This window comes from Andrographis paniculata, unplaced genomic scaffold (genome assembly GCF_009805555.1).
Source record: "Andrographis paniculata isolate CXL003 unplaced genomic scaffold, ASM980555v1 Contig35END, whole genome shotgun sequence".
Lineage (NCBI taxonomy): Eukaryota > Viridiplantae > Streptophyta > Magnoliopsida > Lamiales > Acanthaceae > Andrographis > Andrographis paniculata.
In genome coordinates this window covers 4,201,566-4,225,904 of record NW_026137568.1, presented here as the reverse complement: position 1 = coordinate 4,225,904, position 24,339 = coordinate 4,201,566, and the positions used below count along the sequence as shown (strand labels likewise).

Sequence of the window (24,339 nt, the reverse complement as noted above, 5' to 3'; positions counted from 1 at the left end):
AATCATTTCCCTTTATGCAATAATTGGGCCCAAAATAAACTGGGGAGAGCCCATTCATGGACAGCCTTAAATGACAGCTGTACTTACTTGCGGTGCATTTTTCTCATGTGTACTTTTTTACCCATGGGCCATCCCATCCCATCCCATTCCCATATTACTCACGCAGCTGATATATATATATATTTATTTATATATAGAGAGAGAAAGAGCCACAGAGAGAGAGAGAGGGAGTGAGGGATGTTTGTGTCTTTCTCTCTCCAAAACTGCACCAAGGGCAAGGAGCATGTATCGTGTATGTATATATGTTTGGGATTGCTACTTTTTTTTTTTTTTTTTTCTTTCTTTTTTCCTTCTCTGGCTCCGGCTCGGCTTTTCCCCCGCCCCACCCCAACCCAGTTAGCGTGCTATTATTATTCATTCCCCAACACCAAAATAAACCCCCCCGTCTCTGCCCTGCCAGCCATTTTCGCCTACACAGACACACTTGAGCCTGCCTGCCTATTTCGTCAATTTATCGACGATACCATAGCTTGGATTCATTCATTGCTGGGCTGGGTTTCATTTGTTGCTGCCGGCACTGGTGGTGGTGGTGGTGGTATTTGTAATAACTGAACAATTGAAATTTTTAGGGCTGGGATCTTGCCCCTTTCTACGAATGCTCCGTCATTTTGTTTCGGGCAAGGTAAAAAGCACGGGCTGGAGCTCAATTTGATTTCATACTACCGTTTAAACTTGGGGGATTTTAATTGGACGACTGAGGTTTTCCTTGTTTTTCCATATACATATATTTTCAGATTTGGATTTTGGAAATTCGAAGGCTTTTTGGTTTAGTTGGTGGTGGTTTTGGACTTTTGGAATAATTTCTTCGATCCGATTCTTCTTTCGAAAGCAAATTTCTTCTTTTGCTTCGGCTTTTCGAGGAAAGTTTGCTGCTGGATTTTGGACCTGATTTTTTCGGCAAAGGAACCGGAAATTCACTTTGACGAATTGAATCGGAAATTTCTTGATCGCTTCTTTACAGTTTAGGGTTTGATTTTCAATTGACTCACTGATGGTGGATTTTGTCTAGGGTTTTGGAATCGGGAGGGATCGGATTGCTGATGGTTGTGTATGCACTGTTTCAGTTAGGGTTTTGATCAGAATTGAGGCGTTCAATTGGGAGCTTCCAAGTTTTTAAGTGCTTTGCTGTTTACAGTTCTACTTCTATAGATTGTAAAATCCTATGTGGTGGTGACTTTGAACCCAACAAGTTCAAGAACTCATCTTAGGTGCAAGCATTGGCACTGTGCGGAGCAGTTGGTTATGGAAGAGGATTGCTCACAAAAGTGTACTTGAATGAGACAAAAATAAAAATCCAAGCTTCTTGAATTTCCAAAGAAATGGGTGGCGGTGGGTTTCGGATGTTTATATATTCAGCTGAGGGAATGGTTAGGGGTTTATTTTTGGAGATAAGTTGGGGGCTGTGATTGTAATGATCATTTAGTGCCTCAAAAGGATCCAGTTGGATTGACTGTTTGCCCTCAGTTTATTTTCTCAAGAGCTATAAATATCTGCGTTCTGCTTCCGTAATTAGTTTCCGACTTACAATCAGTTACTGTGGGGCCTACAATTGCAGCAGTGATTGGATATATATCTAATTTGTTTTGCTGTAAAAGTTGCAACGTGTTTTAGCTTAAGCTGGGGACACATTGTTGGGTTCAGTATATATTTGGAGTGACAGGTGAGTGTGGGGAAGTGCAGTTTGGGTATGCTAATCAATGGAACAACAAGCATGTTCTGGAAATCAGTGCAGGATCTTGGCATGGATGGAAATATAATTGCTACTATGTCGCTGTTTTCCTGGGAAAGTAATCCAGGAATATCAGTTTCTTAATTATTGTCTTCTTTCGCTGTGTGCACGTGGAAGTGTGCAATGTCTCGCTGTTTTCCATTTCCGCCTCCAGGATATGAAAGAAAGCATACACCAGAAGATTTAAACTTATTGAAAGAGGTTCGTTTGTTTCCTTCTTTGTCTTTTTATTATTGCTCAGCTCCTTTAACTAAACTTAATGTATTACTATAATAAGTGATTGGTAGAAGTGATCTTAATTCCTACTCTTGTCGGGTAGTTTTTACGACATCTGTTGAGCCTATCTAACTGTAACTTTTTAGTTGTGTTAATAATGTTGATACCTGATATATTATTTGTCGCAGCGATGCAGTTGTGTTTTGGTTGAGTGTTTTGAGTCTTAATTTTGTCTTCTTGTGTACTGTCAGTTGAGATAGACTTGCGTGTTTTTTTTAGATACTGTTTCCTTGATTTTGCTGCATTAGGTTGATGCTGTGATAGTTATATCTATCAATGCCAGCTAGACTTTCTTTAGTGATTTTTTCCCTTTTCCTTCCTTAATTCAGGGAAAAATTATTCTGCTTGCCATTCATAAAATTTAAATCGACATATTACACAAAAATAAATAAATAAATATAAAAGGATGGGTACGATTGTATAAATGCAGAGTTGTATCTGCATTGCATCTTATCTTTTACATCTCCCGCCTCCATTATTTCCTAGCCCTAATATCCCTAATAGGTTATTTTCAATTTAAAAAATGTTCTGATGTGAACTATGATGATTTAAATTTTATTTAGAAAGTTAAAAGTGGCCTCTCAGCATTATCCGGATGCCTTATCATTATGCAATAACATGATGACCTGAATTTATGGGCATTGTTGATTCTAATTCATTAAGTAATGATGGCTGATATAATCGTCGTATAATAAATAGTGTATATCCTGTAATTTTGTAACAGTGAATGGCCCTAAGCTGCTGCAATCATGAGGTCAGCTTTAGATAACATAGTTAGTGTCATTCATATAATATGACATGGAGGGAAATAGAAAAATATTTCTATCCTGGAATGCACTTGGTCTTGGAAGCATATAGCATATGAAAGCAATTTCATAAATTGGTATGAGAACACAAATTTAAGCTGCTTGTGTTTGTTCTATGCTGAATGATGATGGCAAGTGTGACACCCCTGCCTGCAAACCACGTGAAGTCGAGACTGTCGGGATTGTAGACTGGCCCCATAGGTCAATACGAATCATTTCAACGCGCTTCTGTCATCACTTACGCGCATTATGGAAGACTTTTCATCCTCAAATTATCCTAGGGCAGACACGCGTAACTCTAAGAGTTCTTTGAGCAGGGTCTATTAAATTCATTTAACCTCTAATCAACTTCTAATAACCTAATACCGGCTCATCTACACACGGGAGTTGGCCAAGTAACGGCCTAACTCCGAGGGTTATCGCAACAAGGGAAGTTTTTCTACAAATAGTATTTCTTATACATGGATCCTTGCATTAAGAAAAAATAAATTCTGGGAGTAACATATGAGAAACTTAAACACTTTTAGACATAATTTTGTGCTTATTTGTTATAAATCAAGTCTAGAGAGTAGATTCTGATTGTTTTGGTTTTGCACTTGATGGTACCTTATGAGATAGCCAGATAGTTATATGATGATTAATCTGACAATCAGGATTCAGGATTCGATCCCCTCCCTTTAGAAAGTGCCAACAGAACCCAACTGCCAAATTGTTTTGACTTGCTTTGGCGAGACAAGTGTGCTACTGAAATCTCTTGCTGATGAAGTTCATACGGCATTTTCATCCTTGATCGTTCATTTGGAACTCATTGCATTGTTGCTCTTCTCATCTTTGATCTTATTAAATACATAACAAGCTAACTTAATTAAAATTATTCATAACATTGAAATTGATAACAGCATCATTTAAATGTTTGGAGAGAAGAAAAGTGTTTCCAGTTGACCCAGAAATGCTGCTAGATCTTAGTGTTGTTTGATATTTTATCGCGTGGTTCTAGTATGTGATGCATATGGATGTGGGTGTGAAAGTTACATTTCTTCTTGTTTTCATTTCCTTGTTTTATTCATTGCTCATTTGGTTATGAATGTGTAGAGAATATAGTTTTCAGAGGTTGTTTGGTGGACAAGTTGTTTGCCTTTTTTATAGATTCCAATATTATATATGGTACAGTTGTCAATGGCGTGCCATGGCTTAAATGACACATGGTTTTTATACGAGGCACTTATCAGTTATCACTGAGCATTTCTGTCCCATTTGTCAAGGCTTTCATGTATGCCACAGTGAAGGCATTTCAAGCATAAATTTCCCATTATTTTATAAATATTCGTACAAAATTAAACACGAAAGGGGTTGATTTGAACCCAATGGCCATGGTTTATGGCACATGGCACACAACACAGCTGTGCACCACTACAAAGTATATCGCAAATCTTTATAACCAAAAATATAAATTCATGTGGCAATAATTGAACATAGAAAAGTATAAATTTTTACTCCTCATTTGTTATTCTGGCTTTCTGCTAAATAGGGTTTAGGATTAAGTGATTGTTTTTTAGAAGTGCGTATAAATTGTATTATTATTAATAGCTGAGATTTTATATGATTTTTTATTATTAAATTTGATTACTTTTCTATGTGTAGTTATCGCCACATAATATATATTTTTTGTTATAGATATTTGCAACATACTTCACAGTGGCGCACAACTGTGTTGTGTGCCATGTTCCATACACCATGGCCCTGGGGAGCCTTACCATGCTGCATCGTTTGCTGTTCAGAACCATGATCTACTGCATTTTGAAGAGCTAGTAGTCATGATACTTGGGGTGTTTTTCTTTGTGCTTTTGAAAAAGCATTGTATGGCATATGGTGGACACTCAATGCACTGCCAACATCCTCTAGTTAAGCATGGAAGCACTATAGCCATTCTAATTTGTTTAATTTCTTTTCTTTTGAGGGTCACCCATAGGAGTACAACTTGTAGACTTCTCTTGATGGCTGTTTAACATTAGTCAAATAATACCAAAGTTCATTGCATCCCTATATTTGTTCATTGCTTCTAAACTGTCATTAATTATGATTAATTTTGAATCTTAATTTTGTCTTTAATGAAATCAGGAGTTATCCCATTGTACATCATTTAGGTGAAAGGTGTTTTGAGTTGCTTATTATGAAGTTGGCTGCACGGAAGTTTCCCTTCCTTTCAAAGATCCTGAATATGTTTCATGTTATATGCGTTTGTAATAGTTATAATTTATATCTGCAGGTGGAATTGTCTGTCTTGATTATCTATTTCGCTTAATTTATCTTTTTGTTTTCATTTAAATTTTGATGCAAAGAAAGATCTATGGCCTCTGTTAAGAAAACTGCCAGCTGTTTTTAATTTTGGATATCTTCCTGTTCCTGATGCTCTATTATAATGGCATACACACAGCTGCAGATAGGTGATTATTGTTATTGTTAAGATTAAAATGGCATGTTGTTTTGCAAGGTGCAAATTAGTGTAGTGGACTGAGTTTTGGACTTAGATGCTTTTGTGGAAACTGCTAATTTTTTGATTTTATATTCTTGTAAGGCGGGTTATTTATTGTATTTGTATTGCTATCTTGGTTTATAAATTTTGTGTGTGTGTTCTCTGTTCTCTTCTATGGCACTTTCAAGATTTAAGGAATATCAAGGCACTCCAGTCTTGCTACAAAAGGTTTCATGCAGAGAGATTTGTTTTTCTAATTTAACATTAGAGAATTATTTTGAAACTCCCTTGATGTTGCTATATCATGCCAACTATACATAATGAACTCAAACTGCAGTTAAGTAAATATGATTTTTGTATTGACTTCTGTTTCTGTCTGGATCAAAGCTTTATTGTTGGTTCAGTATCTTGTTATACCGATTTTGGGTGGAATGTGGTTCTAACTCCCAGCATTTTCAGGCGAAGCGCAAAGAGAAAAAGCACAAAAAGGAAAAGAAGGACAAGGAAAGGAAGAAGGATAAAGAAAAGGAGAAAGAAGGAGGCAATGAGAAACACAGGGAGAAGAAAAAACAGCAGGAAAAACATAAGGACAGGAAGGATAAGCACAAGGACAAGAAGAAGGCCAATGAGGATCGAGGAAAAGAAAAGGAGAAAAGCAGCATTTCTGAGGAGGCAGCAGTTTCGGGAAAAGTTGACGAACAGAGTGAAGGGAAGCTTCTTTGGAATGATCACAGCAAAAATAGCAATTTGGTCCTCTCTCAGAGCCAAAATGGTGGGAAGCCTTTATGGAGCAGCCCTTCAACCCAGAGAACCGACACTTCAAGATTTGTGCAGGAACCAGATAAGAGGAACAGAGATGAGAAGAGAGGTAAAGGGAGCCAGTTTTTGGATAAAGTTGAACCCATGGGCAGAAAGGATCAAGAGACAACAGCCAGGAATTCTTCAGTTGTACGGACTGAAGAAACAGCTGATTTAAAAATTAAGAGAGTCGATCGGAAAATAGATCCTCAAGGCCCAGGACTAGTGACTGAGAATGTTAACGTTTTGTCACAAAGTAAGCTTGAACGGATCTCAAGACCAATGGAACAGAAAAATTGCAGGGGGTTGCAAGATAAAGAGAAATACAAGGAAGTATGCAACATTACTCCGGGGCACAAGCAGAAAGATAAAGAAAACCATGGGAAGGAAAAGGACAAGGAGAAGGAGAGAAGAATGAAAGATGCAGAAAATTTGAAAGACGAAAATAAGAAAACTGCGCACAGCCTGCTTGAAGATGATGCGAGGAACAATCCTGATGGAGCTATCAGCAATGCAGGCCCATGCCCTGGTTTGTTCAACAATACTGCAGTTCATGAAGCGTACATCAGAAAAAGAAAAGATATGGATACAAACGGTCTAATGCACGGTCAGTTCTCTGGTCTGTCAAGCTTTGCTATCGTATAAAAGAATAATAAGATGTTCACATTGGAAACATAATTGATTTTGGATTGTGTCCGTGCTCCTTTTTTGTTGAAACAATATCTATTCTATGTTTCCAGTTGTGAATAGTTTTTGTTTACAGATAACGAAATCAGGCCACATAAAATTCAGAAGCCAGCTCCAGCTCCAGCTCCTCATCAGTCGGTAGAGAATGGAAGGAAACTCAAAGGTTACCAAACTCCCTGTAAACTGCCTCCTGACAAGCATGTCATCCACAACAACATTCAAGTGGATAAAAGGGACCAATTGGCTAATGGCATCGTCGAAGCCCATAGACCATCTCCATCCAAACAAAATTCTTCAGCGGCAACATTTGTCGGCAACCATAGTGTTCAAGCTTCAAAACTGCCTCCTCAAGATCCCAAAAATTTAAACAAGGCAAGGAAGATTCCAGATTTAGAGGTTCTAATTGGTGAAGCATCAAAGCGGCCTCCCCATCCTGATTCTAAGTATTTGAGCGATGCACTAAGCGTACCCAAGATGGAAGAATGGTCCGAAATTGATGAGCAGGACTGGCTGTTCAACATGAAAGATCCTTCCAGTAGGGCATCTGGGGATAATAATAGGGAGGATCCATGTGTATGGTCAGAAGCTGTACGTCTTGAATCAGTGGACGTGTGCGCTTTGCCATATGTGATTCCTTACTGACAACATTATTGGCCATTAACCTGCTGCTGGGACAAAATGCCTCCGAAAAAGGTCAGCCTATGGTGGAGTCCGTGAAGGCAGGCAGGCAGGCGCTGATCCAGATAGTTGATTCTAATCATAGAGCTGGTAAGAAGTGTCCGGTCTGGTCTGGTCCGACTAGCTGGTTCTGGTTCCTGTTCTGTCTAATATGGATGGCTATGCAGTAAGAGATACGGTCCTGTGCCTAGCCGAGCCAAGAAGATGATGTGAATGCTGCGGCCTGCGTAGACTAGAGTTGGTGATGATATATGGTGGATGGATGGTTATGGCTTTTACATTTAGCTCACAATTTTGTCTCTGGGGTTTTTTTTCTTTTTTTTTTTTTTTTTGTAACATAGAACAACTACTCTAAATTAATGAATGTAAAGGAGAGAGAGGGAAGCGAAACAAGGGAAGGGGTGGGCCATTATTATTCATTTGATTAAAGGAGGAGGAGGAGGACTATGTAATTGCTGTCGATAGTGAGTCTTCATGAGTCTTACTTTTCTGTTCTATTCTATTCTATTCTATTCTTAGTTGTCTTGAAAGATGAAGTGTGATGGGAGTCAATTGGTACAAGAGGGTGGTTAGTAATGAGTAATCATGATGGCTTCACATAACTTCTTCACTTGTCTTACGCTAAACTACTACTTCTGTATTAGATATTGCTCACTATTGTTTCTATTTTCGTATTATCCTATTTTTTAAACTATGATTATACATTTTAATTGTATTTTAAAATTTAAAATTTGTATATATGTATATATATATTTTTTAATTTTAATTAAATTATTTAATTATCTTAATCTTTAATTATTTTTACAAAATAATAATTATTTTTAAGTTAAATTGTACAAAATTCATCTGTGGTTTCAAGAAATTGCACCAAATTTCTCATACTTCTAAAACTGCTTCAAACTCTCTTGTGATTTTATAAACTTTGCGTCTAACCCCCTCAGCGGTCCTTATTTAACAGTATTTGATCTAAATGTGCTCAAACTGAGAATAAATTTTAGAATCTCAATTTCTAAACCCCTAAAATTACAAATATATATTTTTTTATATTTACTCTAAAAAAATAGTAAATATACTAAAAAATAGCTATTTTTCTCATGTTTTAAGTGTTTATTTTTACTATATTTTAGGCTAAATATATAAAAAATAAATATATTTGTAATTTTAGGGGTTTAGAAATTGAGATTCTAAAATTTATTCGCAGTTTGAGTGCATTTAGATCAAATACCGTTAAATACGGACCGCTAAGGGGGTTAGACGCAAAGTTTATGAAACCACGAGGGAATTTGACGCAGTTTTAGAAGTATGGGGGATTTGGTGCAATTTTATGAAATCACGGGTGGATTTTGTGCAATTTAGCCTTATTTTTACTAATACTATTTTTGTTTTTATCCATCTTATATTTTATTTCATTTTTTTTTAATTTTAATTAAACTTATTGTTGAGTAAAAATAATAATAATAATATATAGGGTTTATAAATTGGATTGATATATAGTCCAATGGGCCTGATAATGGTAGCAGGGTCTTAACGGAGATCGGTCAAAAGAGGAAGTCGGACGAAGAAGGATGAGACGGCCGATACGGAGGTCGGTCAAAAGAGGAAGTCGGACGAAGAAGGATGAGACGGCCGATACGGAGGTCGGTCAAAAGAGGAAGTCGGGCGATGAAAGATGAGACGGCCGATACGGAGGTCGGTCAAAAGGAGGTCGGACAAAAGGAAAGGTCTATTAATTGGTCGTTTAATTAGGCGGCCTGTTAATCGCCTGATTGATTGGCCGGTCACTTGGTCAGACAGTAGTTCAGTCGCTTGAAAGGGCGGTTAGTTGGATTGGGCGACCAATGAGTCGTCTGGACGAATGGTTGTTCGACCAATTGAAGGGACCAGATGGTGGTCGCTTGATTGGGCGACCAATGAGTCTTTTGTTCTACCGACCGGTTAGTATCTGGATTGGTCGGTCGGTCGAGCCGATTAAGTCCTGTAATTGGCAGGAGCGGTTGGCGAGACGGTTAAAGACACGTGTCAATGGAGGAAGATTTAGTGGGCGGTTGAAGGCGATTGCTGTAACCGAACAGACGACGGTTCCAAAACGTTTCTTTAGGGAATATTTAAAGAGGGGGTTTGCAACTGGTAAAGACATCTTCAATCTTCAATCGACATCAAATTCAAGTGAATTGCTTTTGGGGATCACCATTTACTTTTTCAGTCTATAGTATTTATTTTTCTAGTTTACTTATGTATCGTACGGTGTCTAGAGATTCTTAAATCTCAGGCATTTTATTTTATCAAATTCGAAGATAATTTCTATTTTCAGATTTTACTTTTTATTGTTGAAAAAATCAATCAACAATTTGGCGACTACAGTGGGAGAAAGGCAAGATTGCTGATCCTACGTCAATAGAGAATTTTATACGAGTGAGGTCCGGCCGAATCATCAGAAGGATCCATATGGCAGGCTCACAGCCCCAAGTATCTTCAACACCGGTGGGAGAAACAATTTCACCACATGCTATGCCAAATGCAGGGGAAGCACCACAAGTACCTGCCGATTGGGTGTCTTATGTTCAACAATTGAACAATCAACAAACTTTGGCTCTGCAGAACATATTGCATGAGCAACAAAATCTCATGCAGAACATGTTAGATCAAGCTTTATCAAGGGTTACTCTGCAACCCACCCAGTCACCCCCAGGGAAGTCACCATCCAGATTACAAGCAAATTTTGCGGGGCCATCAGATGTAGACAACAGTCTTCCAAGTGCCACTACCAGGGTTGATAGGGGAAAGACTCCTCTAACGTATCCAAATAATGTTCCACTGGGTGTCAGTGCCGAACCAGCCTTCCCCAGAGAAGAAAGATTAGGTGGTCAGGCTCATAATCCTATTTCTGTGTTCGATCCTATTCTATCTATAGTAGATCCGGAAGACATCGCTCAAGTTCTGCGGGTGCATTTCGGAATGAATCCGCAAACGGTGAACAGGCCGGCATATAAGAGGCAATTTCCAGAAAGAATCATCAATGAGCATCATCTGCCAAGGAATTATAGGTCACCTGATTTCCACTCATTCTCGGGAGAGGATGGATCATCGACCATTGAGCATGTGGGACGATTCACGGCTCAACTAGGGGAAGTGGGCAATAATCCGTTTCACAAATTGCAGTTGTTCGGGTTGTCGCTCACCAGAACAGCCTTTTCTTGGTTTGCCAATCTTCCGTCAGGGCAGTCGCAAACTTGGGAGGGCTTAGAAGCGGCCTTTCATACAATGTTCTTTAATCCTCTTCCGACAGTCTCACTCACAGACCTTCTGGAGATCAGGCAAATGCCGGAGGAGACTGCCTACCAATTCATAGAGTGGATACGACTAATGAAGGGACATTGCCCGGCAATCATTAAGAAGAGCGAGATGACCAATCCCTCTTTGGAGAAAAGGATCACAACTTCTGTCAAATGGCCATTGTCGATACAGAGATGTATGCACCAGACGACGAACAAGGGGAAGGTGCTGAGAAGTGGGACAGAAAGGATGGCTCATTCGAAGTGGAGTTAAACGACAAAATGGTAGTGCGAGATCGACCACCGTGCAGGCCACCACCAGTCCACGATAAATGAAGGTCGGACCAGAGGCTGACGTGGCCTCGGATGATAGAGGTCGGATCTGAGGCTAACGTGGCCTCGGATGATGGCCTGCAAACTCCTAAACGTCACGAGAAGTAACGCTTAGGATTCGGGCGGGAAGAGGCAAGTTGTTGAGGTAAAAATAATAATAATAATAATATATAGGGTTTATAAATTGGATTGATATATAGTCCAATGGGCCTGATAATGGTAGCAGGGTCTTAACGTTGGTCAAAAGAGGAAGTCGGGCGAAGAAGGATGAGACGGCCGATACGGAGGTCGGTCAAAAGAGGAAGTCGGGCGATGAAAGATGAGACGGCCGATACGGAGGTCGGTCAAAAGGAGGCCGGACAAAAGGAAAGGTCTATTAATTTGTCGTTTAATTAGGCAGCCTGTTAATCGCCTGATCGATTGGCCGGTCACTTGGTCAAACAGTAGTTTAGTCGCTTAAAAGGGCGGTCAGTTGGTCGCTTGATTGGACGACCAATGAGTCGTCTGGACGAATGGTTGTTCGACCGATTGAAGGGACCAGATGGTGGTCGCTTGATTGGGCGACCAATGAGTCTTTTGGTCTAGCGACCAGTTAGTATTTGGATTGGTCGGTCGGTCGAGCCGGTTAAGTCTTGTAATTGGCATGAGCGGTTGGCGATACGGTTAAAAACACGCGTCAATGAAGGAGGATTTAGTGGACGGTTGACGGCGGTTGCTGTAACCGAACACACGACGATTCCAAAATGTTTCTTTATGGAATATTTAAAGAAAGGGTTCGCAACTGACAAAGACATCTTCAATCTTCAATCGACATCAAATTCAAGTGAATTGCTTTTGGGATCAACATTTATTTATTTATTTATTTATTTTTTCAGTCTGTAGTATTTATTTTTCTAGTTTACTTATGTATCGTAGTCTAGAGATTCTTAAATCTCAGGCATTTTATTTTATCAAATTCGAAGATAATTTCTATTTTTAGATTTTACTTTTTATTGTTGAAAAAATCAATCAACACTTATTTTTTATAATTATATAAATATTTATATTATATGATAATTAATTTTTAGAATGTTACTGAGTTTATGACATGCCCCCTGATTTACATTACAAGCAATTGTAGTGGCCCTTTTTTCTCAGGTCCATTTTGAATATTTAGATGTTTTTTCATAGCCCATCTAAAATTTCATTGTCCAATGACCTATTGGTAGAAGTATTATTTTTGTCCGTCAGTGGATGTTACTTGGTGCAGAAGAAGAAGAAGGCGACATCGAGGTAACATGTCAGATTTCTTTTTTTCTCTTCGTTCTTTCAAAATTGATTATTATTTGTATAGCGATTTGTCTGTCGATCAATGTATTGTATGTCGATTTCTCTCTTGCCGGCGGACTGGTGACTCGTCCCACCAAAGGTTCTCTCCGGCCTCTAATTCGGTAATATTTTTTTTTTTTAAAATTTTCATCTATCTTTGTTCGATTCTAGTTTCCTTTTCTGAACTTGGTTTGTGAAATAGGGTTTCGTTGGTGCGATTTGTGGTGGGGGTTTGTGAAAGTACAAAACAATAGCAGAGTTTTCGAAAAATTAATAGCGAGAGAGAAAGGGGGTTCGAGAGCAGAAAATCTATTATGTGCAGATTTTGATAATTCTATATTCTTCAAAGTAAAAGGATTTGTTGGTTGCATCTTTATTGCACAATAATGTTTATTTTTTTTTTCATCGAATCTGTTAAAATGTAATAGAATGAGAATTCAACTGATATTTTATTCAAGAAGTTTTCTTGGGTTGAAGGATAAATTACATACGAAGTGTATAAGAATGAGTCTGGTCAATTATTTTCTAAGTACGGTTTATGTTTTTCCTGTTATTAAATGATGTTAGTGAGTTGAGCATTGATGGAATAAATTTATCATACTTTTTCCAGTATAGTTGTTTTGTTTATTTTATTGAATTGAACTTATTACAAAGGAGAAAAAGACATAGGCTTTGAACGATGAAAGAATGTTTAAAGTTTCACAGCAACTCGTGCGAATGGGGCGATGAAGTTTACTTTTGTTGAAAGAAAGCATAAATCCAAATTGAGTTTCAGGACTCCTGAGTTTTGCAGGATCAACAACTCTAGAAGGTATCTGCGATCCAAACTGGAGGGCATTGATTTTGAGGAGAGAAAGATGACCTAATGAGGTGCGATTAATGTACTTTTATCTATGTGAAACTAACTGAAAGCATAAGCCCAAATTGAGTTTCAGGACTCCTCTAGTGAAACTAATACTATCAAAGTTTTGATTTTGCTACGGTGTAATTGTAAGGTCAGGTAATAATCTTGAGAATGATGTTCCATGTATGAGGGTTGTTCGAAAATCAGCTCATCGAATGTTTAAAATTTTGCGTAATGTTGAATTTGTATGAGGAGTTCGCTGATTAGGCTGTAGGATTCATTGGAAGTTCTCTTCAATTATTCATCATTGTTTATTGGTCTAATTGATTATCCATTAGTTCTTTGATTCCACATATATGATCATTTAATTTTAATGTGTAACACAAGCAAACAGCTAACGTTATATTTGATCAATCCATTGCTACTGAAAATTTATCGATATGAATGCTAGTTTAACAATTTTATTTTAGGTTAAATTCCAAGACGTGTTATGGAATCTGTTGTTTGCATTTGACTGTATTCCTGTTTCAAACATAAATGTCTTCTCTTAGCTACTTTAGCAGAATTTACACTAACAATGATTTCATGGAAAAATAGGTCAAGAAAGAAATTGACCTATGCTATCAACTTATACATAAGCTTGGCAGAGGGGTGGTGTACTTGGGTTTATCGAGGTTGGGATTGAGGCATCCTCATTATATTGCTTTTGTATAAATGAAGTTCATTCCGATAGCTGATTTACTTACTTTTGTTATGTTATCTGAAGTCTGGAAGATGAACTGGTAGTTTGTTTTGATAAGTAGGGGTGATTGGTTAGAAGATATTGTTGTAGAAATTTCTTGTGCTATTAGGTTTTGCTTCGTTTATTTTATGGAATTGAACTTATTACAAAAGAGAAAAGACATAGGCTTTGAACGATGAAAATTGTTTAAAGTTTCATAGCATGATGTGCTTAGTGTCTTACTTTACCCATATACGTTTATATTAGCTATAAATGATATATACTACTGTACAAATGTGATATTGCTGGTTTTGATTTGATTTGATTTTAATACTCCCTCCGTCCGAGATACTATGTCCACGTTGCTGTTTCTGTCCGTCCCACATACCATGTCACTTTCCTTTTTTGAAAAATGATTACACACTTTAATCTCATTTTAAATTTTTTAATTTTATTTTATTTTTTAATTTTAATTAAACTAATTAGTTATCTTAATATTAATTTATAATTATTTATATTATAGGATAATTATTTTCACTAATACATTTTTAATTATCTACTAATTACACCCCTTCTAAAATACCGTGTCTACAGTGTAGCAGACACGGTATCTGGGACGGAAGGAGTAATATTTAATAGATGGACGATGCTATAAGCTAGGCAGCTTATAGGAAAATGTGAGAATAAATGAATTTGATTTAGAATTTAAAGAAGGGTGATGATTAGTAGTTTGTTGCCTTTAATATGGAATTTAACAAATAGGTGGTGAATGGATAATTATTTTGTTTTTAATAATAGAAGAAATTATTGAGGGGGGATTTGGCAAATAGTTTTTGAAGAGCTTTTATCTTATTGATTTGATCAGTCAAAAAGCTAATTTAGGTGTTTGGTAAATTAGCTTTTTGAAATAGCTTTTTGGACAAAAAAAACTGATTTCTGAAAAGCTAATTTATCCAACGTTTTGAAATAGCTTTTTCTGTAAATTTTTTTTTTTATTCTTTATATGCTCTTAAAAATTTATTATACATTTTACACAAATAAATATATTTTAATTATTTATTAATTATATTAGTGTTGAGCACAAAAAATGGTGGATAGGATTTTTGAGAATGGGCCTACCAAAATTAGGTTAAGATTTATTCGAAAAGTCTAGTGGGCTCTTTGAAAGTCCAAGTATAGCTGCAATAACTGGGTCGGATGAGCTTAAGGTCGGACGTTAAGGTCAGACCTGGTCGGGTTAATCCCAAAGGTCGGACGTTAAGGTCAGACTTGGTCGGGTTAATCCCAAAGGTCGGACGGGTGATGAGACTGGACCTGGTCGGGACAATTCCAATGGTTGAATATAATAAGGTCGGGTAGTGAAGCCGGACTTGGACGGGATCTAATAAGGCCAAACATCGAAGTCGGACCTAATCGGCATAAATCTCAAAGGTCGGGCGTGCGAAGATTGGGCATTGAAGTCGGATCAAGTCTAAAGGTCAGGTGTAATAAGGTCGGACACAAAAGGAGACAGTACAAGGTCGGACACAAAAGGAGACAGTACAAGGTCGGATGATAAATGGCCAATTTGCAGGTCGGGTGAGGGGGCAGTTCCTGGTAGTGGAATGTAGTTTCAACTGGCGAGCGGTTTTCAAAGGTCGGACGTGGGAGGACGGTTGACACACGTGTCAATAGGAGAATTTTTGAAGTGGTTAACAGTGGTTATGGTAACCGACTAGGTAGCGGTTCGAACCGCATCTTCAAGGGGTTATTTAAGGATGCTATACCGTACAAAGAAGGGATCTTCAATCGACATCAAATTCAAGAGAATTGCTTTTGGGGATCACCACTTTATTTTTCAGTTTTTATTGTTATTTTTTCTATTTTATTTTATGTATTCTACAGTGTTTAGAGATCTCTAATCTCAGGCATTCATCTATCAAATTCGAAGATATTTCTCTATTTTCGGATTTTACTTTTTATTGTTAAAAAAAAATACATCAACAATTTGGCGACCACAGTGGGAGCAAGGCAAGATTGCTGATCCTACGTCAACGGAGAGTTTCATACGACTGAGGTCCGGCCGAATCGTCGGAAGGATCCACATGGCAGGCTCACAGCCTCAAGCATCTTCGGCACCGGTGGGAGAAACAGTTTCACCACCCGTCATGCCAAATAAAGGAGAAATGCCACAAACACCTGCCGACTGGGTTTCTTATGTTCAACAATTGAACAACCAGCATTGGCCATGCAGAATATGTTGCGTGAGCAACAAATGTTGTGGGAGCAACAAAATCTTATGCAAAATACGTTAAATCAGGCGTTATCAAGGGTTACTTTGCAACCCATCCAGACGCCGCTAGAACTATCACCATCCAGATTACAGGCAAATTTTGCGGGGCCTTCATATGTGGACAACACTTTTCCAAGTGTTATTGCCCCGAGGGTTGACAGAGGGAAGACTCCTCTTACATACCCGAATAATATTCCGTTGGGTGTTAGGACCGAACCTACCGACCTCAGGGGGGAAAGATTGGGAGGCCAGACTCACAATCCCATTCAAGTATTGGACCCTGTCCCACCACCCAGAGTAGACCCAGAGGACATCGCTCAGGTCTTAAGAGTACATTTTGGAATGAACCCCCAGATAGTCAACAGACCTGCGTACCAGAGGCCATTTTCAGAAAGAATCATCAATGAGCATCCGTTTCCAAGGAATTACAGACCACCCGATTTTCATTTATTCTCCGGAGAAGATGGGGCATCAACCATTGAGCATGTGGGACATTTCACGGCTCAATTAGGGGAAGTGGGCAATAATTCATTCTACAAATTACAATTGTTCGGGTTATCGCTTACAGGGACCGTTTTTTCATGGTTTGCAAATCTGCCATCTGGGCAGTTGCAAACTTGCGAAAATCTGGAGGCTGCATTCCATGCAAGATTTTTTAATCCCCTCCCAACGGTCTCACTCACAGATCTTTTAGAGATCCGACAGATGCCAGAAGAGACCGCGTATCAGTTCATCGAACGAATACGACTCATGAAAGGCCGGTGGCCGACAATCATCGAGGAAAGTGAAATGACCAATTTGGTGGTCAGGAACATGCATTCCAGACTTCGGGAAGCATTGACAGCCCATGATGTTCAGGACTTGGCTAGTCTGGCCTCCAAAGTAGGGAGATTGGAGTATTTGTTCAGAGAAAAAGATCACAATTTCCGTCGGAACAGGGTACAACAAATGGCTAGTGTTGATACAGAAATTTATTCGCTAGATGAAGAGCAAGGAAATATCATTGAAGAGATGGCAGCTGAAATTGTGAGTGGCAAACCGTACGTTTGTTCGAAACTAAAGCCTTTGTCAGGAACAGAGGAGAGGGAACAGCCGACCTTCGATGTATCCAAGGCCGACGAAATCTTCGATATTCTGTTGGCAGACGGGCAAATTCGCATTCCTGAAGGGCAGCGTTTGGCAACGAAGGAAGAAATAAAGGGAAGGCCATACTGTAAGTGGCATAATTCCTTTACTCATTACACTAATCAATGCACACATTTCCGAAAGGAAATACAGAAGGCTATCAAAGCAGGGAGATTCAAATATGTAACAATGGGAGTAGAGCATCAGCCCTTCCCAAAAGTAACTACTGCAATGATCTCTTTACGTTCTTCACAAGTTGTGCAAAGTGATGATGAAGAAGACACCAAACGAAAAGAACGCAAGCCTAAAGAACGGGAATCCAATCAGGAAGTGAAGTTCAAAGTTTGTGAAACTAGAGTGGCAGAGAAATGGGATAGAGAAGATGGGTCTTTCAAAGTAGAATTGAAAAATAAAGTCGTGGTACGAGACCGACCAACGCGCAAACCATATCCAGTCCAGGACGTCTGGAGCCGGAATAGAAAGTTTTTTCCAATAGACATTGATCCTCGATTTCCAGGTATGAAATCGCACACAAATTCGTAACGCTAAACGCAGGTATGCAGCGCGGCATGGAAAGCGAGTAGATAAGGGTAAGGAAAAGAAAGAATCATCACCCAAAAGGAAAAGCTCGAATGAGAGACCTGAGGAGCAGTGGCAGATTAGCCAGCCTATCAAGAAGGCCAAATGTTTTCGATGTCAATTCTGCAAGCCGATTAATATTGATCCTGAAATAGAAAATGCAGAGGAACAAACTCCTGAGATAATTTTTGGATCTTTTGCCCCGGAAGAGACGAAAGTCTTGCGCAGCGAGATAGTAAAGCTTGATAAAGCAGGGTTCGAAGTCAGGATGACAGATATGCGATGGTTCATCGAAGAAGAACCAATTTGGGCAAAGTTCGTGGAGGAGGAAGAACCAGAATGGGCGGCGATGGTTGGAAGACCCCCACCTATGGTTTTTCCACCTATACCAGAAGGAGCAATCCCGCATTTAAAACCACTATATGTTAACGCTCACATATGTGGTAAGCCGGTTAACAAGGTTTTTATTGATAATGGGGCAGTTTTCAATGTCATGCCTCTCAAAACTTTAAGAAAATTGGGCAAAGAGGTTGGCGATTTGTCTCCAGTAGACATCGAGATGACGAGCTTCACAGGACAACCGACCAAACCAGAAGGGATGATGGTGGCACCCATTGAGGTCGGACCAAAGGTGATTTCGACCGTGTTTTTTGTTGTGGATGCCAATACTACCTACTCAGTTTTATTGGGGCGAGACTGGATTCACGCTTCCAAGTGCGTGCTTTCTTCTCTCCATCAACAGATTATGTTTTGGGAAGGAGATCGGGTTTTCACTATGGAAGCCAGTACAAATCCGTTCGGTTCTACAGAAGGAGTGGAAGAATCGGTTCTTTATACGGAGTACGTACCACCGATTTCACGGACAACTATGGTAGATGAGTATCCCTGGAAGGGCTGTAAGCTCACTACGCAGGGTTGTGTGTTTCATTAGAAACAATCTTCTGTATTATGGCTCTGTTGTTAGCCAAAATAAACTTTTATTTGAAGTTTAATTTATGGAAGAAATAAATAAATGTGATAAACTGATTAGGCAGTTTTATTTAAACCAATTAATGGTTAGACTACATAATAATAGAATTTCCAACAATAATGTTGGTGAAGAATAAGGTTTTCGCTGGCCTGACCTCTTGGAAAAGACAGAAACTTCTTTGTCAAGTCAGGATCCTCTTATTGAATATAATGTGGGAACCAAACAGATACCCAAGATGGTCAGGGTAAGTGGTTTACTGACGAAAAATAAACATGAGCGAATGGTAGCGTTAATTCAAGATCACAAGGAATGTCTGGCATGGGATTATTCCGAAATGTCCGGACTGGCGCGCAGTTTAATAGAAGATAGGTTGCCTATTATAAAGTGGTTTAAACCTTATAAGCAACCACCAAGGAGAGTGAGTCCAGAATTGATGCCCCAGATTAAAGAAGAAATAGAGAAGTTATTGAAGGTTGGTTTCATTCGTCCATGTCGATATGCAGAATGGTTAGCCAATATTGTTCCGGTAACCAAGAAAAATGGAAAGATCCGAATCTGCATTGATTTCAAAGATCTCAATCTTGCCACTCCAAAAGATGAATATGTCATGCCTATAGCAGACATGTTAATCGATTATGCAGCAGGGCATCGAATTTTAAGTTTAATGGATGGATATGCAGGGTATAATCAAATTTCATTGGCAGAAGAAGATATACCTAAAACCGCGTTTAGATGCCCAGGAGCATTGGGAATCTATGAGTGGACAGTTATGCAATTCGGGTTAAAGAATGCTGGAGCAACTTACCAACGGGCTATGAACACCATCTTTCATGATCTATCTTTCATGATCTAATTGGGCGGTCAATGGAGGTATATATTGATGATGTGATCATTAAGTCTACCGACTTTGATACACATTTGGTTGATTTAAAAAATGCTTTTATTCGAATGAAGCAGTACAACCTGAAAATGAACCTAACGAAATGTTCCTTTGGAGTTTCGGTAGGGAATTTCTTGGGGTTTTTAGTACATGAAAAGGGGATAGAAATTGATGCGAACAAGGCCAAAGCTGTTCTGACAATGCGGTCGCCTCAGTCGGTCAAAGAAGTTCAAAGTTTTCTGGGAAAGGTGAATTACCTAAGGTGTTTTATATCAAACGCCGCAGGGAAATTAAAACCTATCACAAAATTATTACGGAATAAGGCCACCGATTTTTCTTGGGGTCATGAGCAACAGAAGGCATTGGAAGAAATCAAGAAGCCATTGATTAATCCACCTGTTTTGGTCCCTCCAAGAGGCGACCGACCTCTTCGGCTATATGTGGCGAATAGTGCTGGTGTTGTAAGTAGTCTGTTGGTACAAGAATGGGAGGATGGTAAGGAAAGAGCCATTTATTATTTAAGTAAAACTTTGGCAGGACCAGAATTGAATTACAGTATGCCTGAAAAAATGTGCTATTCTCTAGTCTTTGCTTGCACTCGGTTGGAACATTATATTCTGCCAAGAGAGACCGAAGTGGTTTCTAAAATGGATTTGGTCAGACTAATTCTCCACCGACCAACCATGCAAGGAAGATTAATGAAGTGGGCCATTAAGTTGGCTCCTTTTGCATTGCGGCACCGACCCCGCAAAGCTGTAAAAGAGCAAGTTGCGGCTGATCTGTTGGCAGAATTTACAAGTGTTGGGTCATCAGAAAACAGAATAATGCCCTACATCGGCACCAGTCCTTGGAAAATATTTTTTGATGGTTCCCGTTGGAAAGGAAAGTCAGGAGCGGGAGTAATATTAGAAGGACCAGGAGGTGGCAAAATTAATTTGCAACTTCAAATGGAAGAGATGACACATAACTCCGCAGAATATGAATAATTGATTTTGGGTTTGGAAGCACTTATCGCTAAGGGAATGCAGTCTGTTTTAATCTATGGGGATTCTCAACTTGTTATTAACCAAGTGTTGAAACGGTACGCTTGTAATTTTCCTAATTTGCGTAAATACCGAGATGTAGTACTCCATCTGTTACATAGAATTGTGGAGGTAGTTTTTGAGCATGTACCAAGAGCAGAAAATCGGTTGGCCGATAATTTGGCTCAGAGTGCTTGTCAGCAGATGATTGGCAGTGTTGATTCTGAGATTGATTGGAGAACAAATATCATGGTGTATTTGGAATCCCCAAATTCCACCACTCATGTTCGTCCGGTTAAAGGCTTTACGTTTCCAACTTATTGATGGGGTTTTGTATAAAAGAACCTTTGAAGGGATTTTATTGAGGTGTCTGGGACCTGAAGAATCTATTAAAATAATGGAGGAGGTCCATGGAGGAATATGTGGTGCGCATCGGGCAGGTTTAAATATGCGATGGGCTATCCATCGTATGGGATTCTATTGGCCGAAAATTTTTTATGATTGTATCAGATTTGCTAAGGGATGTCAAGAATGCCAGAAGCATGGTCCTTTACATCATCTGCCAACAGTAGATTTGCAGACAATGGTTAAACCTTGGCCATTCAAAGCTTGGGCGTTGGATGTAATTGGGAAAGTTCATCCGGCCTCGTCGAAACAACATTCTTTCATTTTGGTGGCGACTGATTATTTTACCAAATGGGTGGAAGCAGTTCCCTTGAAGAATGCGACGCAGAAAGAAGTGATTGAATTCGTACTCAATCATATCATCTATCGATTTGGAATTCCTCACACTGTCACAACCGATCAAGGGTTGAAGTTTGTTGAGTTTTTGGCTGAATACAATGTTAAATTACACCATTCTTCACCGTATTACCCACAGGCGAATGGATTGGCCGAAGCAGAAAATAAAATTATTGTTGGCATTATTCGGAAAATGGTGGAAGAGAATCTAAGGAAATGGCATACTTTGTTGTCTCAGGCATTGTGGGCTCATCGAAATAGTAGAAGTACTTCTACTGGATTCTCCCCATACAAATTAACATTCGGGCAAGATGTAGTATTACATGCAGAATTTGTCGTGCCTTCACCCAGGGTGACCAGTACAACAGCCTGTATCGATGAGGTGTATTTACAAAAGATGTGGCGACAATTGAAAGAGTTAGATACAGATCGATTGAACGCTTTGGACCAAGTGGTTAGGCAGAGCGAGATTAGGGCGAAATACTATGGGAAAAAAGTGGTCCCTAAGTTTTTTGCAGAAGGCGATCTAGTCTGGAAGACAATTCTGCCGACCTATAAGAAGGTGGATCAATTAGGGAAGTGATATCCCAACTGGGAAGGTCCTTTCATCATTCATAAAGTAATTGGAAATGAAGCCTTTATTATTATAAATCAAGAAGGAAAAATGGTACATGAGAATATTAATGCTAAGTATCTGAAGAGGTATTATCCTGCCTTTTCGGAACTTTGTCATTAATTATTAAAAGAAAAAAAAGTTATATAATAAGAACCCTCCAAAGGGTTCGAACCCATTGATAAAAGGGTTCTCTAGTCATCAGAGAGATTAATGGTATCATCCCAGCCCGCCGAAACCATTTCAGGTTCTTCTTCCAGAAGGTCATCCAAATCCAGGCGATAGCGATCCCATTGGTCTTGCATATCTTGAAGATTTTGTTCAGTTCGGGACTTCATATCTTGCAGGGACTGACTCTCTCGTTCAGCAAGGACACTCAGTCTGGAGAGTGTCGATCTTTGTAGTTGGAAATCGTTGTTCCAACTAAGGTCTGGGAGAATGGCGGTTACATGATGGTTTATCATGTCTAGATGGTAGTCAAGATCCGATATGCGTGTAAGTATGTCAGTATAAGGTTCGTAGCTGGTGGATATACGCTCCATCAGTCAGATGGTACGATGAATGGTTCTCCTGCCTCTACCGGAGAATTTGAATTTAAAATCCAGTTATTTCAAAACCTGTATCATGTCTTCAGCATGGTGACCTATGGGGTGCTTTCCTACTAAGAATGGTTGAAGAGCACCTTCCCAATTGGAAAGAGGAACGCGGAGGCGAGGAGAAACCATATTGAATAAAAGAGTAATGATGATGACGTTTCGAGGTTGGAGGTACGGAGTTTATATAGATATTTTGGTTTCTAAGTTAGGTGATTTAGTAATAGGCAATAAACATGGATCTGTGTTTGCATTTTAGACTTAGTTTAAACGCAGGGAAGATAGGATCTATTTTCTGAAAATAGGAATTATGTACAAGTTAAGTCTGGGGCAATGTATATGATATTTGCATTACATAGAGAGAAGAGCCCGTAAAGAAGTTTTGAGGTCGGTTCATTTTAGTTCTAATTTGATGGCCCGTCGACGTTGGTAAGCTTCTTGATGTCTCTGGACGAGTCTCATTTGTATAGCTGTCTGAAGTTGCTCGCAAAGACTTGTCTGGTTAAGGTAATGTGTTTCAACCAGACGACTTCCTTCCTGAATGCTATCATCTAGAGCTTCCAACTGTTCTTGAAGTCGTCGAAGTTCTTCGGTCTTTTGGGAGATTTCAGTAGCTAATGAATGTCTTTCCTGTCGGAGCTCGTCCAGTCGGGCCCTAGCCATGTTGAGGTCCTGATCGGCCTTCCTCAAATCTGCTTCAATGTTGGTGGGATCTGCAACTAGCCGAGATGAAGTTGCCTCGGATGATGGGGGTCGGATCAGAGGGAGTTCAGCTTGAAGTTCGGTGATCCTGGCCATCATCCGATCAAGAACAGGTGAAGCTCCCGACTCCAAGGCAGGTTGGACCAATAGGGTTATTGCGACTTGGACTAGCGCCGAAAGGTCAGCCACTTCCAAGTCAGCAAAATCCAAGTTGGCGCAGCGTTCCACAATGGTTCTGACGGGAGTCGGGAGGTTCATTCGGGCCAAAATGTTCATCTCTTGGGTAGCCTAAACCAGGAAGAGAATAGTAAGTTAAGGAATATGGTGAATTCTTTGAGAGATAAGGTTAGAAGGTTACTTGATTTAGGGCAGCCGTAGCCTCAAAAGGGGCCATGAGTTGGAAAATTGAAAGGTTGACTGGGCGAATAGTCGGACCAGCAACTGATTCATCCCCTGGTGGAAGATGATGGGCGGCTGCTAATTCCATACCCTGAACAAAGAACAAAATTTTAGCACCATTGGGTGGGCGAAAATTAAAAATAGATAAGAAAAAATACCAACCGGACCTAGCGGGGCAAAATTGACGGAGGCTTCACCCGACTTTGAAGAGGAAATTTCCTCTACATCGTGGGGTGGTAGGTCTGGTTGGACTGGTTCGGGGGCAGCAAGAGGAACCTCATCAATTTGTTGAGCGAATGGGTCGGGTAAAGCCACGACCTGGTCAGGTTCGGGCAATACCACATTCTCAATGGGTGCCTGATCGGAATAGGTTTTTTGAGTATCAGAAGTTTTGTAAAAATACGAACTTTGAAGAAGGTCTAGTACTTGTTTTGGTTCTTCAATTTGAGCGGGAAGGG

The 24,339-nt window shown here is 39.4% G+C and overlaps 2 protein-coding genes and 1 long non-coding RNA gene across 6 annotated transcripts in view; all 3 read left to right on the top strand.

Annotated features, from left to right (window-relative positions):
• Positions 1-277: 277 nt before the first annotated feature.
• Positions 278-7,839, top strand: LOC127249156 (uncharacterized). 3 transcript variants are annotated; one of them, XM_051271850.1, is made up of 4 exons: positions 278-292; positions 1,070-1,990; positions 5,804-6,749; positions 6,906-7,839. In XM_051271850.1, exons 2-4 carry the CDS (start codon positions 1,913-1,915, stop codon positions 7,469-7,471), a joined length of 1,590 nt encoding a protein of 529 aa, XP_051127807.1. In that variant the 5' UTR covers positions 278-292; positions 1,070-1,912; the 3' UTR covers positions 7,472-7,839. The 3 variants fall into 3 exon arrangements, with proteins under 3 accessions (XP_051127807.1, XP_051127806.1, XP_051127805.1); XM_051271849.1 differs by lacking the exon at positions 278-292 and adding an exon at positions 350-682; XM_051271848.1 differs by lacking the exon at positions 278-292 and adding an exon at positions 350-682 and having other exon boundaries at positions 795-1,990.
• Positions 7,840-12,390: 4,551 nt separating this feature from the next.
• LOC127248997 (uncharacterized) lies at positions 12,391-14,130 on the top strand. Of its 2 annotated transcripts, none has more exons than XR_007838225.1 (3): positions 12,391-12,542; positions 13,214-13,290; positions 13,862-14,130. It is a non-coding gene; the product is annotated as an uncharacterized LOC127248997 (long non-coding RNA). The 2 variants fall into 2 exon arrangements; XR_007838226.1 differs by having other exon boundaries at positions 13,075-13,290.
• Positions 14,131-15,510: 1,380 nt separating this feature from the next.
• LOC127249109 (uncharacterized) overlaps positions 15,511-24,339 on the top strand; it is a 96,574-nt gene continuing 87,745 nt past the window's right edge. Inside the window, exon 1 of the mRNA XM_051271743.1 lies at positions 15,511-18,994. Coding sequence (XP_051127700.1) covers positions 16,213-17,925 — 1,713 coding nt within the window. The 5' untranslated portion in view covers positions 15,511-16,212 and the 3' untranslated portion in view covers positions 17,926-18,994. The remainder of the gene's footprint in view (positions 18,995-24,339) is intronic.

What these genes read in the sequence shown, in the direction of transcription:
- LOC127249156 (XM_051271850.1), top strand. Translation starts at nt 1,913, where the DNA reads ATGTCTCGCTGTTTTCCATTTCCGCCTCCAGGATATGAAAGAAAGCAT. An exon ending in ATTTAAACTTATTGAAAGAG is followed by an intron (nt 1,991 to 5,803) that starts GTTCGTTTGTTT and finishes CAGCATTTTCAG; the next exon opens with GCGAAGCGCAAAGAGAAAAA. An exon ending in TACAAACGGTCTAATGCACG is followed by an intron (nt 6,750 to 6,905) that starts GTCAGTTCTCTG and finishes TTTTGTTTACAG; the next exon opens with ATAACGAAATCAGGCCACAT.